This window comes from Orycteropus afer, unplaced genomic scaffold, assembly GCF_000298275.1.
Source record: "Orycteropus afer afer isolate SDZICR_OR568_19922 unplaced genomic scaffold, OryAfe1.0 scaffold00323, whole genome shotgun sequence".
Taxonomy (NCBI): Eukaryota; Metazoa; Chordata; class Mammalia; order Tubulidentata; family Orycteropodidae; genus Orycteropus; species Orycteropus afer.
In genome coordinates this window covers 3,119,831-3,135,712 of record NW_006921910.1, presented here as the reverse complement: position 1 = coordinate 3,135,712, position 15,882 = coordinate 3,119,831, and the positions used below count along the sequence as shown (strand labels likewise).

Genomic DNA, 15,882 nt, shown 5'->3' with positions numbered 1-15,882 from the left:
CTCCGCCTCCTGCAGCCGCCGCCATGAAGCTGACCGACAGCGTGCTGCGGAGCTTCCGAGTCGCCAAGGTGTTTCGCGAGAACTCGGACAAGATTAACTGCTTCGACTTCAGCCCCAACGGCGAGACGGTCATTTCGAGCAGCGACGACGACTCCATCGTGCTCTATGACTGCCAGGAGGGCAAGTGAGTGCGGCGGTGGCACCGGGCCCGGGTCTGAATCTCTCTCCTGGCGGGCACTCGCCCCGCGATCCACCCTCCGCGCTGACTCCCTGCCCCGGCCTATTTTGCACTCGCTCCTGCCAGGGCTGCCTACACCCCACAGTCGTCCAGGAGACCTTTCTTTACATTATCATCATCATCATCATCATCATCTTATGTCTTTGGCCGCCCCAGAGAGCGTTTTTGTATCTCTTGCCAAACCCTACCTTGACCTTGACCTTTAAACGCCCGGTCCGCCTACCCCTGCCCCTCAGGTTGCGTTTTCGGCTCTTCAGAGTCTGTCGAAGGTGCCCCTGGGCTCTGGCCCCGACGCAGAATCGCAGGGGTTGCTCTTGCTTCTTTCACCAGCGTCATGTCTTTCTCTGCCCTCTCCTCGGTGACTTCAGTTCAGCCCTGGCACTCCGCCCATCCTTGCCTACCCCTCAGCTTCCCGCGGCCTTTCTTAGTGCGGTGAGGCCGCGTGGTTGCAGTTCTTAGCTGTCAGGATTTTATTTGTAGTGTCTCTTTGAGCCCCCTGCCCGTTCCTTCCTACTCCAACCCATTTTGTTACTACCCAGACTTGGTGCCCACGTTTATAGTGAACTTGTTAACACCATCTGAAACTTCCTTCCTCTCCTATTATTTCTTTTTTGTCAGACTCAAAATTTGGCGGTCCCATGCCAACCCGAATGTGGGTTTCGGTTAGAACAAAGAAAGCATCGTATAACAATTTAAGGTTTTCTACCTCTTTTCGATTACATTTTACGGTCCACGTGGAATTATGAAGATTCCAAGTCTGAGCATGCAACGTTTCTGTTGCCCCAAGTCCTCTGGAAACTCGCCACACTTACATCTTTTTGCAGAATCTACAAGTACAGCTCTTTCCTGGGGCCCCTTGTAGCCTGGCTTCACCCCTGTGAGTTTGCTTTCTCTTGACGCCATCCTAAGTTTCCAGAGTTTGTGCTTTGGAGCAGAAAGTAGTTTAGGTGAAATTTGATTTCCCCTCAGGCGCCCTCTTCAAGCCGGCTTGCAGATGTTTAATGTGATGGCTTCTGGTTTTGTCAGACTTCATTTTGTTATGTCTTTTCTCTAATTCTCCAGGTGGGTTTTTTTGGAACTTGTTTATTTGTAATTTGATTATCTAAAGTAGTGCTGGTTTGGTCTAAGCTGTAATGTTATTGCTAATTTTTTTCCATCAAGACTCTTGAGAAAGTTTTATATATGAGTCGATCTGCCTGCAGTGTATAGAAGGGTAGCCTGCAGTGGTGGTCATGGGAGTTAGGGAATTGTTAGCTGTACAGAGACTTGAGTTACTGGAGTCTGTTATTTATTTAGTAAATAGATTTCTGTCCAGGTCTGACCACTTGAATCCGCTTAGAAGAGGGAGTAAAGTTTAAAGCTGGAGTGGAGTTTGAGTTCTAGGGTCCTGGACCCAGAAGTAATTTGAAGCTGGCTTGCTTGCTGTTAAGCAGTGCACAGATTAGAACTTTCCCTGGCATCTGAGGAGAGGGAGGTATATATCCTCATTCATAGTTTGTCTCCAAATATGGTATAATTTTGAATTGTTGGGAGAGATGATAGTGACTTGAAGCTCTGTCTTGTTAAAAGTAAAATTCAGTTAACAATTCATGTAATTACAAACTTACAGAAAAGCTACATTGTTTCAAATAACTCCCATATGCTTAACCAATTGATTTCATTTTGCCCCACTTGCTATATCACTCTAAATATATTTACATGTTTGCATTTTTTTTTTCCCCTGAACCATTAGAGTATATTGGAGTTATCAAGTCCCTTTATCCCTAAGCAATTTAGCGTGGATTTCCTAAGCACAAGAACATTCTCTTACATAACAGTTACCCAAATTAGGAAATTTAATATTGATACAGTACAATAGAACAAGCTCTTTTCAATTTTCTTTGATCAATTATGACCTTGTTTCCTTGTGACCTATGGTGCGATGAACAACCTGGTACAGTAGTTAGGAAACCTGGGTCTTCCTGGGTTCTAGTTTGCCCTTAAAGGAGCTTTGGTAGTGTAGGGCCTAAGGCATTTGACTGCTAACCAGAAGGTTGGTGGTTCAAACTACCAGCCACTCCCGTAGAAGGAAGACTGGGCAAACAACTTCCATAAAGATTTACCACGTCAGAAACCCAGTGGAGGTCACTGTGAGTCGGAATCGACTCGATGGCAGTGAGTTTGGTTTTTGAGTTTGTCCTTAAACCATCTATGTGACATTGTTCAAATGACTTCTGGGTATCAGACTACCATTACCTCAAAGGAGTAATTACCTCTAGGAGTCGGTAATTCTGATTGGTAATGTGAAAAAAAGTTTTGCTACTAGTGTACATCAAACCAACGTTGGGGGAAAAAAAAAGTACTGTTTCCTTTCTGGCATAATATCTTTATTAAGTGGTACTAGTTTTAGAATTTGGAAGCTTAAGAATGGATAAACAAGATTCTTTATGTGTAGTATTTTTCATTTTACTGTTCATTTAACCTTTATTTATAACAGAGTTCATCCGTTGATTGATTTTTCAACTTTAAAGGATATTGTTTGTGGTGGTTGATGTAAACTAGTCAGAGAAAGCTTTAACATTTTTTTTTTCATACCTGATTTCCATAACCATAGTTCAAGACAAGATTACACACTGTTATATGTGAACTTTGTAAAAGGCCCCCTGAAATGGATACAATGTATGTTTTTGGTTAAAGATTTTTGAAATATGAAAGAAAATATTTTAGTAATAGATTTCCATTGTTGGAAACAAATTTTAGGTTGGTATTATTGATAAATTTGAGACACACAGACCATGTATAAGTGCAACTGAAAGTTTTTCTCACACCACATGTTTAACATTGGCTCTTCAGGCTCTTTCCTCACTGTTGTAGACCAGCTGAAATACCAGGATAAGCTTTTCAATCCACTGGTAAAAGCAAAGTCAGCTACCTTCTGAGTGCAAACACATACTTTTTCACATACTCACTGGTTACCTCACAGTAACCCCATGGCAGAACAATGGATGGTAGTCAACAAGGTAGCCTTTGAGCTGATCATTTTGAAGGTAAGGTATTATTTCAGTAAAGGTAAGAATGTATTAGAAGCGAGAAGTTTCATTTGGAAATAGGTTTTTATGTTGGCCTCACTGATATTAATAATTGGAAAGGTAAATGATCGACTTCTTAAGGCTTATGAGTTGTCTGATTATTTAGTGTCTAGGTTCCAAGAAGAGTTTACATTGAGAGGTAGACTTCTTTCTTTTTCATAAACGAACTCTCGGTAAACGTTGCTTTAGGATTTATGAATCCTTCCAGGACCTAAGTGTAGAACATCATGTTATAGGCTTTCTTGTTTTCTGACTTGGTGTGGATGGGAGGGTGGTTGTTCTGCGTTGGAATTTAGCTTTACATAAGGTATTTGGAGGGTAACAGTTTTATCTGAGTTAAGCAGTATGAAGCAGTTTTTGGTTAAAGATTTTGCTGAGGTCTGTTTCAGCAGATCTTCCAAGTTTCTGTACAAAAAAAAAACCAAATTCACTGCTATCAAGTTGACCCCTCCCTTGGGTTTCTGAGGAGGTATCTCTATGGAAGTAGATTGCTAATCTTCCTTTTGAGGAGTGGCTGGTGGGTTTGAATCACCAGCCTTCTGGTTAGCTGTCAAATGTCTTAGGTACTGCAGCACCAGAGCTCCCTCAAGGTTCTGTAGCAGAAAGAAAGTATTCAAGGAACATCAACAAATAGTTTGATAACCTCTAAGCTTTGAAACATGATTTTACATTAAAAAATAGAAGAAGCCTTGACTAGTTTTGCTGAGGAAGAAATTGACTCTTCTAAAATGCTCAGCAAGGGAGTGAAATAAGTCAGTCACAGAAGGATAAATATTGTATTCGTTCATTATTGTAAAATGTGCAGGAAAGGTTTATATATGGAAGGAAACTTTCTTTGTTGCTTAACAGGGGTATGAGGGGAGGGGAGAGAACACTGCAAAAATAAAATAATAATAAAAGGCTCAGCAAGAGCCTTGGACTTACAGGATAGAGAGAAGCAGGTTATATTAGGAAAAGCAAGCAGTTTTGCATATAGTTTCAGTTGTGATAAATCAATGCTTTCTTGAAGAAAAAGCTTCTAAGTGAATGGCTTTAAGAAAAACCTGACCTCTTTGATTTGGAGTTTCCATATCGCTAATTGTTCAAATTTAGGACTTTGTTTTGTGTGCCTTTCCTCCCAAATAGATGTACTTTTTTTTACTCAAAAGATTACTTTTGAAAGTTGAATTGAGGTCCCTGACATAACTTTCACTTTCTTATCTCAGCATTAGGTGTTCAGAGGCAAGAGGCTTCTTAGACAGCTCTTGTACTTGATTTAGTTTGTTTCCTTCTTTTGTTAGAAGAAATTCTTTTTTTTTCCCCCCCAGTGTTAGAGCTTACCAAAGAACGCTCACCCTTGCCACATATATCACCAAGTACTCCTCTTTATATGTTGTTGTTGTTATGTTATGTGCCATCAACTCCGATAACTCATAGCGACCCCTCCTTGGGTTTCTGAGGCAGTATCACTACGGAAGTAGGATTGCCCAACCTTCCTTCCGAGGAGTGGCTGGTGGGTTTGAACCGCCAGCCGTCTGGTTAGCAGGCAAGTGTCTTAGCCACTATGCTACCAGAGCTCCTGCTACCAGAGCCCCTCTTTATATAGAGATCCTAAATTTTGGTGGTGGAAGATTTTGATGGTTTTCTTTCTCTGTTCATTTCCTTTCAGACCAAAGAGAACCCTGTACAGTAAGAAATACGGTGTGGACCTCATCAGATACACACATGCGGCAAACACAGTGGTTTACAGTTCTAACAAAATAGACGGTAAGCAAGCTTTTTTAGTAAGGTCATGGTTTCCTTTGTTAAATTAAATTGTTCATGGGATCTTTGTGATGGCTACTGCTTTCATTATAGTTATTTTAATTTAAATATTTTCCTATGATGTTAGCAATGCTAATTCCCTTGCTTTGACTGAAAGAATGCTGGAAGCAAGCACCATAACTAGTCTTTTGGAGGACTTTGAACTGGGTGTGAAAGGTCTCCAGCTGAGAGTGGGGAGTCCAAGGGAAACAATGGATTGCATTTATGGTTTATGCTTCTTGAAATTTGAAGGAATACTTTTAGAACAAGTAAAAGGAACGAATATTTGATGTAGAAAGTGGTAAACAACAGTACCCTAACATTCAAAATATATATTTGAGAAGTGTTTTCACATGCTTTTGAAGTATGGTAGTTTAAGGAAACGTAAGAAGGTATATGCCCACCTTTTATGGTCGATGTCATCAAGGACAGTATACTGACCTTAGGCATCTTTGATTGCAGGGACATTTTTTGGTCTATCTTTGACAAGTAAAGACTTAGAAATTAAAACTTGTGAATTTCTTTGTGTAATAATTGCTCTCTATTTTTACCTGCATTTTCCATGGTATAAATCATTCTAAGTTAGATTTTCTTGGCAATTGAGTTGTAACACTTCACATTAAGACACTTCAGGTGAATGGTTTGTTCTTTTTTTACTTATCTTGCTGGTTTATTGACTGTTTCACTCTTTGTAGAAAAGATTTTTCTAATGTCATTCAACGAGATTGCTTAGACTGCTATTTTTACTGTGCCTATCAAGTGTAGATGGGCAGAAGTCTTTTTTTTTTTTTTTTGAGTGAGACTTAGTAAGTATTTTATTTCTACTTTTAATGCCTCTGTTTCAGAAGTGGTTTTCTAAGTAAGCAGTGCAATTGATGCTTTTGGACAAAGAATGTGAAACTGGTATATTTCTTCTATTGGGCTGTCTTTCTGGGTGATTAATGAGGTGTCTCCAGATACATTGCAAGATGAGGCAAATGTGTAGCACTTGCAGCTTTGCTGCCAGGCCTCTGCTGTGAGGATGTTGCCTTTCCTGTCGCGAGTGCATCCTGAAGAGTTCCTCCAGTGCTCCATTTCCTTTTGCCTGATTCCAGGCTGAGGTAGTAGTTTGTACAGTTTGAGGGTCTATGATACCACCCGGTACAGGAGATAACTGTACAGGCCACTGCCTTGCCAGGAACAGCGCGCCAGCTACCAAGTGGGGCAGAGAGGATGGCGGCACCCTGCTCACCTCTGGGAAACCAGGTAATGCGGAGAAAGTCTTTTTCCTTCTTAGGGCAGGTGAGTAGCTCCTAGAAACAGAACAGCCAAGAATACTTTGAAGTTGTCATTTGGTAAGTGTGAAGGTGTTTTAAAGGAAAACAATGTAGAATTCAGGTATGGAACACACACAGAGTGTCCTTTTCCCCTTCTAGTTTAACTGCCCTCATATCAGGAAACAACCCTGTGAAACTACTGAGATGACTTGGTGTTTTTAGCTCCTTTATTCCTGGATTCTGTTTGCCTTAAAATGTTCTCTATATGTTTTCCTCTTTGCATTTTAGTATCATTTCCTAGTACCTCTTTCTCAACAATTGTTGTTTATTCCTAGATCTTTTAGGAACAGAATACTTCCCTTCTTTGCAATTTTTTTCTTTTTAGCTGTCTATTCACCTACCACCATCCCCTGTTTTCAACCTCAGAATCATTTGGATTTTCTGAATGTCCATTTACTAAGCACAAATCTCTATATGATTATTCCTTTGATAATGTTTTTTTGTTTGTATGTAGTTTTATTCCTTTGATATTTAATACTGTCAAAATCTCACTGCTGTGACTTGGTATACTTCATAAGTTTGATTTTTAAATATTTTCAGATTTTTTTTTTTTTAAATTGTGATTTGGGTGAAAGTTTACAGAGCAAATTCACTTTCCATACAGCAGCTCACATACACTTTGTCTCATGACATTGACTGCAATTTCCCACAATGCAACAGTTCTCCTTTCGCTTCTCCCCATAATCACCTCTTCCCTGTGTCCTTCCCTCCCATGCACTCCTGTTCAGCTCATATGCCTGTCTTTTGTTTGGCTGGAAGCCATAGGAGTGGGTTCAGTTCCAGACCTGAAGGACAGTTAAGGGCCATAGTCTCAGTGGTTCCATCAGGCTCTGTCAGACCAGCAAACCTCGTCCTTTTTTTTAAATGATTTTGAATTTTATTCCACATCCAGGATCTCCTACATAGGTCCCCTTCCAAGTGGTTGACAGTGGTAGCCAGGCACCATCTAGTTCTTTATTTTCAGATCTTTTAAATCTACATCTCACTTCTCCTTTTGACTGCTTTTAAAAAAAAAAGTACTAAAAGTATTTAAAATAATGTTACCTGATGCACATGGGAATAGTGCTTAGTTGGCTAATTAGAAAAGTAGTAGTAGAATACTATTTCCTTTTGATTCAGTTTCAAAATAAGTTGTTTATCCAGTTGAACATTCAGATGAGGCCAAGGGTGGGGTTGGCAAGCTTTTAGAGAACCCTGGACCAAAATCTGCCACCAGTGTCCGGCCTAACCTTCAGCTTAGCATGGCTGCTCACCTCTTTGAGCCTGTTTCCTCAGGAGCCAGATATTTTCCTTCAGAGTTTTTCACTATGGGCACATTAGACCAATGCCTGAAAATTTACATACTTTTTGGTCAGGGTATATTTGCAAGGCAAGTTGTATTGTAATTATGCAGAAGCCAAAGATTGGTAGTAGAACAATGATATGATGTTAGACATTGCTCTATATGCTGTCAATTTAAAATACGTGTTTTTGAATTAAGTAAAATGTGTACATTCCCATTCTTTTCTTCACCTGTGGAGAGAAATTATTTGCTGTTATTACCGCATCTTGCTTGGGTTATGAAAAATAACCGGTTCCTATGCAACATTAAAGAACAATGATGAATAACAATAATAATTGGTTCTTTGACCTTTTGAAGATGAAAATGGAAAGCAGATTCCTTTTAGAATAGTAGATCATCATGCCTAATTTTCTTCTTACAGATACTATTCGTTACCTGTCCTTGCATGACAATAAATACATCAGATACTTTCCTGGACATAGCAAAAGGTAAGACCCAGGTGTTGTAGAAGTAGATAGCTCTGTCCTTGAGGCTTCCTAGAGAATAGAAGAATGGAGAGATTCTGTTAGTGAACTGAAGCTAGTTCCTCCCTGCTCTTTGGCATTTTCTTAATCTTATCTTGTTAACCCTCCCTTCAGTCAACTCTTGATGAGCTGAGGTAGGAGTTCACAGATGAACTAAAAATCTCACTTAAAACATTATTAGGAAAAATTTAGAATAAAGATATGCAGTAAAGATTACATTTGGTATTTAGGAACCCTGAACCTCCAATATCTCTTAATGAAAGGACTGTTTTGCTTGTATGAGGCCTTCCAGTAAAGGTGGCTCCTATTCTGCAGGCCCCTTCCCTACATGAAAATGTCCCACTTGAAGATCTTAATTAGGATTTGAAAGACAAGAAGCTTGTTTCTATGTGCAAATTGCTTCTCTCTGTCCCTCACTCCTTCCCCTCAATTTTTTCCCTCCAATTTTCCAAGTTTTGGTTGACCCTTAAAGACATTTTTCCCTTGGATGACATTTTAATTACTTGGGGGATTTCCTCCTTTCACTTACAAAGGAGCTCTCCTGGCCTAGTGCCTAAGGCATTTGACTGCTAACTAGAAGACTGGCAGTTCAAACCCACCAGGCACTACGTGGGAGAAAGTCTGGGCAATCTACTTCTATAAAGATTTACTGCTTTGGAAACCCAAAGGGGGTCACTATGAGTCTGAATCGACTTGATGGCAGTGAGTTTGGTTTTTTTTGTTTGTTTGTTTCACTTACACATATACAGTAACCCAGTACAGCTTGGAGTGGTATAGAACCTGACAGGAGTCCCATGTTGTAAGCTGCTCTGCTGGTTGGGCAAGGCCTTACTTTGTTGCTGAAGATGGGAAGTCACAGCTGTTGGTTACTATATCCTTCCAGACAAGGATGACTTGTGATAAGCAGGTTTTGTTTTATTTTGTTGCTGGTTTGTAATCAAATTAATGTTCACAGATGTACTGTTGATAATTAAGGGTTAATTAATTGTTTAAAGGGAGCTTTGGTGGTGCAGTGGTTAAAACATTTGGCTGCTAACCAGGTCAGTGGTTCAAACCTACGAGCCGCTCTGTGGGAGAAAGATGAGGCAGTTTGCTTCTGTAAATATTTACAGCCTTGGAAACCTTATGAGGAAGTTCTGCTCTGTCCTGCAGAGTCATTATGAGTCCATATTGACTTGATGGCAGTGGGGTTTTATGTGTGTATATGGGGGGGGGGGCTTACCTTTGTTTAAAATTTCTTAATAGATGACTTTGTCTCTCTCTTTTTGAGACAATTACGGCCATCTAAAGTGAGTCGGCCCCCCCCCCCCACTTCTATCCCTTTTACCTAAATCCTTTCTTGGAACCCTTTCCTTGAAAAATAATTAAAATAATTTAATTTTTTCCCTCCCTCTCTGCTTGTTCCCATCTCCTTAACTGTCCTTTCCTCTGCTGTCTACAAATTTACCTGTTCTTCCTTATCTTGAATTTATTTCTTGACCCTGTCACCCATTTCTTTTCACTATTAAACTTGAAAGAATAATCTACACATCTTCATCTCTACAGTCAGGTCACTGTTTCAATCTAATTTCAGGAATATCCATGTTCTTCTCCCTCCCACCTAACCCCCACTAAGCCCTTTCCCTTTCCTCTCCCTATCTCTAGTCCAAATCTATTGTTCTGGACTTTTTGATGAGGCTCCACCTCTCAATAAAACTTACTTTCTTTTGTAGCTGACTTTTTCCATCTTAGTTATGTTCTTGCTAGTCATGGCCCCCTTTTCTCCATTTAACTGTAAAATAAGCCTATTTTTATTTTTCCCCCTCTCTCAGTATTTTTTCAAACATCTCCATCCTGATTTCATTCACCTTTACTCGGGTGGCTTCTCAAATCAGTGTTTTTATTAGCCCATGCCTGTCCTGAATTCCACAGTCACATTCCACCCACAGGTGTTTTTACGTATCTACTCATTATACACATCTACTTAGATGTTTCTTCCATGTCCCCACCTGACAGGTCCCACTCCCCATCCCTCATTATTATATTCTTGGCCCAGCTCCTCTCTGTCTGCCTCATGTTTCTTCATCTCCATGCCTTCTAATTTCCCAGACTCAAAGCCTCTGTTGTTTGTTCACTCCTTTCCCCTGCCTTCACATCCATTGAGTTGCCAAGCCTATAGATTCTAACTAGGTTTAGCCTCCTGTATCACTTTTCCTCCTGACTTTTCTCTGCTTCTGCCCCATCTCATGCCCTGTCAGGTGGATTATTGTGAAATCCTAATTGATCTCCCCTCCCCCACTGTCTTGCAGCCATAGTACAGCTCTGACCACATCACAGCCTCAGGAAGCTTCTGTGCTTCCCAGGTATATCTATTTCTTCCCCTTGGAGCCAGTTCTGCTCCCTCTGACTCTGTTCTCAGCATTGTTTCTGGGATGGGCCTCATGCCTTCTTGTCTGTTATCTTCTAGAGAGGTGTTTCCCATTGAACCCTATGCACCTTAAATGCGGCTTCTTCCAGAAGGCCTCTCTTGGATAACTATCTGGATTAGACAGTAAAACTTCCTTTCCTTAGGGTTGAGATCTTGCTCTTATGTTCCCTGCACTTCTCAGCATAGAGCCTTGTACCAAATACTTTTGAACTTCAGAGCTTGAATGCTATGGCATAAAATTACATGTTCATATACATTCTGGTCACTCTGTTTTATTACCACCTTAGCATTCCCAGGGAATTTTACCTTTTGACAATATCTTGGTACATTTTTGAGAAGCGCCTAAGGCATTTGACTGCTAACCAGAAGGCTGGTGGTTCAAACCCACCAGCCACTCCTTGGAAGGAAAGTTGAGCAGTCTACTTCTGTAGTGATACTGCCTCGGAAACCCAAGGAAGGGTCACTATGAGTCAGATCCGACTCGACGGCAGTGGGTTTAGTGCAAATGTTAGTTGAACTATTTGGAAGAAATGTTTTTATGTGAATGAATGACTCTTGGTATAACCAGTAAAGAGGGGCCTGTATCAGGCTTATGATTCTCTAAGTGTGATACCAGCAGTATCACCATAACCTGGAAGCTTGTTAGAAATGAAGATTCTCTGCTCTCACCCTGGTCTTACTAGATTAGAAGCTCTGGGAATGGATTCGGCGATCTGGTTTGTTTTTGTTTTTTATTTTGCTGAAAGTATACATAGTAAAAGACATGTTGTTGTTGTTATGTGCTGTGGAGTCGTACCCGACTCATAGCGACCCCTCCTTGGGTTTCCGAGGCAGTATCACTACGGAAGTAGATTGCCCCATCTTCCTTCCGAGGAAGTGAAAGACACCATTTCAGTAATATCTCTGTGTGCAATTCACTGACATTGGTTAAATTATTCATTTTGTACTACCGCTATTATTGTCCTTCTCCACATTATCCCACCATTTTCTTAAACTCACTCCCCCCTAAGCTTCTCATCCAACCTTTTTAGTTGCCATTGTCAAGTTCATTTCATGCAGATAATTTTTTAAAGAGCACAGTGGCTGTGGATGCTTATGTACAACCAAACATTCATGGGACCCAGTTCCTTGGTTTGGAGGCCTGGCAGTCCCTTTGAACCCATCACCTTCTAGGTGATGCTGTGCTGCTCAAGATTGAGAACACTGGTACAGTCCACAAACATCTAGTTAAGAAATTACACTTTTTCTTTTGAGATAGAATTTACATACCATAATATCACTCTTTTAAAGTGTATAATTCAGTGATTTTTAGTATATTCAGAGTTGGGCAACCCTCATTACTATCTGGTTCCAGAACATTTTCATCACCCCAGAAAGAAACCCTCTACCTGTTACTGGTCACTTCCCATCTCCCTCTCCCCTAGCTCCTGGCAATCACAAGTCTATTTGTTGTCTCTAGATTTGCCTCTTCTAGACATTCCACCTAAACGAAGTCCAACTGTTTGTTGCTTTTTGTGTCTGGCTTCTTTCACTTAGCACAGTATTTTTAAGGTTCATTCACGTTGTGGCATGAATCAGTACTGTATTCTGTTTTCTTTTCTCACTTTTATTGTGGGTTATATATGAAGGTTTGAAGAGCAAATTGGTTTTCCATTCAACAATTTATACACACTTTGTTTCATGACATTGATTGCAATCTCCACAATGTAATAGCACTCTTCCCACTTTTTCCTTGTGTTCCCTGTTTCCCTTCGTCCTTCTTTCTTATCCCTTCTTGCCTTCTGAGCTTTATCCCTGGACAAATGCTTCCCTTTTGGTCTTATATGGTTTATTGTTTTGAGGAGTGTGTTCTTCCCTGATGTTACTGTTCACTTTATAGGTCTGTCTGTTGTTTGGCTGAAAAGTTAATCTACAGGGTGTTTGTTTTTAATTTCCAATGAATGCTGTTTTAAACATTTGTGTACAAGTTTTTATGTGAGCATATGATTTTAGTTCTCTTGGGTATACACTTAGGAGTGGAATTGCAGGGTCATATGGTAACTATTATAGTTATTCTGGTGGATGTGAAGTGGTATGTCATTGTGGTTTTGATTTGCATTCGAATCATACATTTTTATTCTGTAGCTTTAAGCTGCTTTTTTCAATATACTAGCTACCTTTGTTTCTTAAAATGGCAGTTTGGGGCATTTTATATGTATATAGGTAGGTGTTTACATCCATTTCTTTTGCTCATATTTTGCTTTAACTCTTACCTGTCTTGATAATTGCAGGGTGGTGGCTTTGTCCATGTCACCTGTGGATGACACCTTCATTTCTGGGTCTCTTGATAAGACCATTCGACTCTGGGATCTTCGGTCACCTAACTGCCAGGTAATGGTATTCACAGTTACACTTTTTGAGCATTTTCTGTTGAATAGTCTCTATCATCAACTCTTCCTCTCAGGAGGGGGAAAGAAGTGGTTCCATTCTGGGATCCCAGAGTCTTTGAACTTGTTCTTCTGGTAGTAACTGGTAAACAAATTGACCGCAATGTAGTGTACATTGCATTATGCTCTGTGGCTTACTGCCTTAAAATGGTTTTTCTGGGTCTTTTGGGCTATAACTTTTAGCCTTTAGGAGTTTTCTTTTTGTTTGGTCTCACTGTCTGTAATATTGTACAGTTAGAGTTGATATGAAACCATTTGTACAGAATGAGGACCGTATTTTTTTGAGGAGAGAACCCTAATTTTAAAAAAGCTTTATTTTAGTTAGTTTCCTGTTTGCATTTTTCCTTATGTGGGTAGGTAGGCTGGTCTCTGTTCTTAATCCCTTTTTAGATTTCATTGGCAAAAGTAAGTTATATCATTTAAGGTCCTGGATTCATTAACTTTTTGTCTTATTTTTTCCCCCTAGGGCCTCATGCATTTACAAGGCAAGCCAGTTTGTTCTTTTGATCCGGAAGGGTTAATTTTTGCTGCAGGTGTCAATTCCGAAATGGTCAAACTTTATGATCTTCGTTCTTTTGATAAGGTACATCTCTGAATCTTTGAGCAGTCCTGACATGGAAGTGTTTAAGGGTGAGATGGTGGGTGTTTAAGAGCCTTTTTTAGAGAGAGACAGAGGCATATTTCATTCTCTGCATTCCCTAGTCAAAAAGGAGTGTAAAGGGATAGAATGGAAGTTGGCTCTTGCAGAAGGAATTATTAGTGTGCCTTGGGCCCTGGGGCTGCTATTTCTTTCAGGGGCCATTTGCAACCTTTAAGATGCAATACGATCGAACTTGTGAGTGGACAGGACTGAAGTTCAGCAATGATGGCAAACTCATCCTCATCTCCACCAATGGCAGCTTTATCCGTCTCATTGATGCGTTCAAGGGAGTAGTGATGCACACATTTGGGGTGAGCTGGCCGCCTTTGAGTGTGGCCTTTTCCATGCTCATACATCCTGGGTTGAGAATTGTGTTGGCTGGTTGGTGGAGACCATCAGTTACCTTGACTCACTGATTGATCAAGGTATGGGCTTGTATTCTTTTCCTCTTTATATACTCATTTCCCTTGGATTCTGAGGCAGTGGAGCACATCCACTTTTCACCCAATGACCCAGGTTTGGTGTTTAGATACTAAATAATTGCTGACTGTAAACCATCGCCATACCCCTCAATAGGGAGCTGGGAGGCGGGCGTAATTTTATATAAGGGTGGTGGCCATGTTTGGAACCTTGGTGGTGCTGTGGGTGAGCAAGAGAGGGTCTTGTGGGAAGGAAGGTGGTGTTTGCTGGGTCAGTGTTCGTAGGCAATTGTTTTTTGTTAATGGCCCTGTAACCGCTCTGCTTTGTTTCAGGGTTATGCCAACAGTAAAGCTGTCACACTGGAGGCTTCCTTCACTCCAGACTCCCAGTTTATTATGATTGGTGAGGTTCCTTTATCCTCCCATTGGCTTTGGTATTTCTCTAGTATTGTACATTCGTTTATTTAAGTTCTTTTTGTTAGTATTAACTATTACTAAATTAATTGTGAAAGTACCTGCTTGGCATATGTTCTCAAATGTCTATATTTCTGTTTACATTATGCTAAAGGTGTAATGTACTTAAACCGTACTGACTTCTGTATTCTCTTTACTGGGAACTGGTATCAATGTTTTTCTTCTTTGAATGAGAATTAGTCCTTCTCTGAGCTAGAATTAAGGTTAAACTCTACAAGCACTATCTTATAGGTAATGCCAACTTCCTAGGATAACCCTGCATTCAAGTTGTTTTAGTGACTATGTATCACTGCCTTTCCCTCCTCTTGACTTTCTGCTGAGGGCTAGGCCCTTGAGTTCAGCCTGTCTCTAGAACTCAATCCATGTCTCGTTTCCAAAGCATTCTTTAACATGGTGTCTTGAGCTGTCATACTTTTCTTGGTCATTCTCTTTAGGTTCAGAGGATGGCAAGATCCATGTCTGGAATGGAGAGAGTGGTATCAAAGTAGCTGTGTTGGATGGAAAACACACAGGCCCCATCACCTGTTTGCAGTTCAACCCCAAGTTCATGACCTTTGCCAGCGCATGTTCCAACATGGTATGTGATTGATGAGGGATGTCCACCTAAGGACACTTTCCATTTGGGGAAGTAGATGGCCTGACAGCACAGCAAGGTGTGTTCTAAATATTAGACACGTTCTAAGCACCCAGGTCCATGCTTCTCAACTTGTGGCTTCCCTGTTTCACCTGCTGTTATCTGATCTCTGGTTGGGCTGCTCTTTCACTTTTATTCTTCTGTGATCTGGGATCACCTCTGAGCTCCTGGGAGATAGGCTGCTTTTCACTGTGGCCCTGGTTTTAGGCCCAGACTACTTAGGATCACACTTATCAACTTTTTAGTCCTTAAAATACTCTGAACTAGCCATTTGTAGCTACAGCCTTTCACTTTTCCATTTCTTTCAGCTTATGCTAAATTCCTCAGAAATTCTTAGAGTTAATTGTAACTTACCACTTAGAATTTTCTTCAGGCCCCTGTTTCTTCCTAGAGAACACTAACAGAACAAAGGATTAGTGAGTCTCAGCCTCCAGTTTCTTGGGATATCTTAGGAATTTGTATGTGGGCCATTTTACTTCCATTCTACCCAGAGTACATTGCACTCACACACACTTTTTTTTTCTTTTTCTTCCAAGCCAAGAAAACAAAAAACTTTCCTGTCCAGTCTTTGGAAACTGCTACAGCTCAGGAAGGTCACCTAGTGGATTAGCAGTGAAAGCCAGTTACTCAGGCCCCCTACCTTTTAGACAGCATTCCTTTTTTTTTTTTTTT

The 15,882-nt window shown here is 40.5% G+C and overlaps 1 protein-coding gene across 1 annotated transcript in view; it reads left to right on the top strand.

The window, feature by feature from the left end:
- Positions 1-23: 23 nt before the first annotated feature.
- The window catches only part of WDR82 (WD repeat domain 82), a 16,389-nt gene continuing 530 nt past the window's right edge, over positions 24-15,882 (top strand). The window contains exons 1-8 of the mRNA XM_007952049.2: positions 24-184; positions 4,955-5,052; positions 8,108-8,174; positions 12,888-12,987; positions 13,510-13,626; positions 13,839-13,994; positions 14,436-14,505; positions 15,011-15,153. Of these exons, the coding sequence (XP_007950240.1) occupies positions 24-184; positions 4,955-5,052; positions 8,108-8,174; positions 12,888-12,987; positions 13,510-13,626; positions 13,839-13,994; positions 14,436-14,505; positions 15,011-15,153 (912 nt within the window). The remainder of the gene's footprint in view (positions 185-4,954; positions 5,053-8,107; positions 8,175-12,887; positions 12,988-13,509; positions 13,627-13,838; positions 13,995-14,435; positions 14,506-15,010; positions 15,154-15,882) is intronic.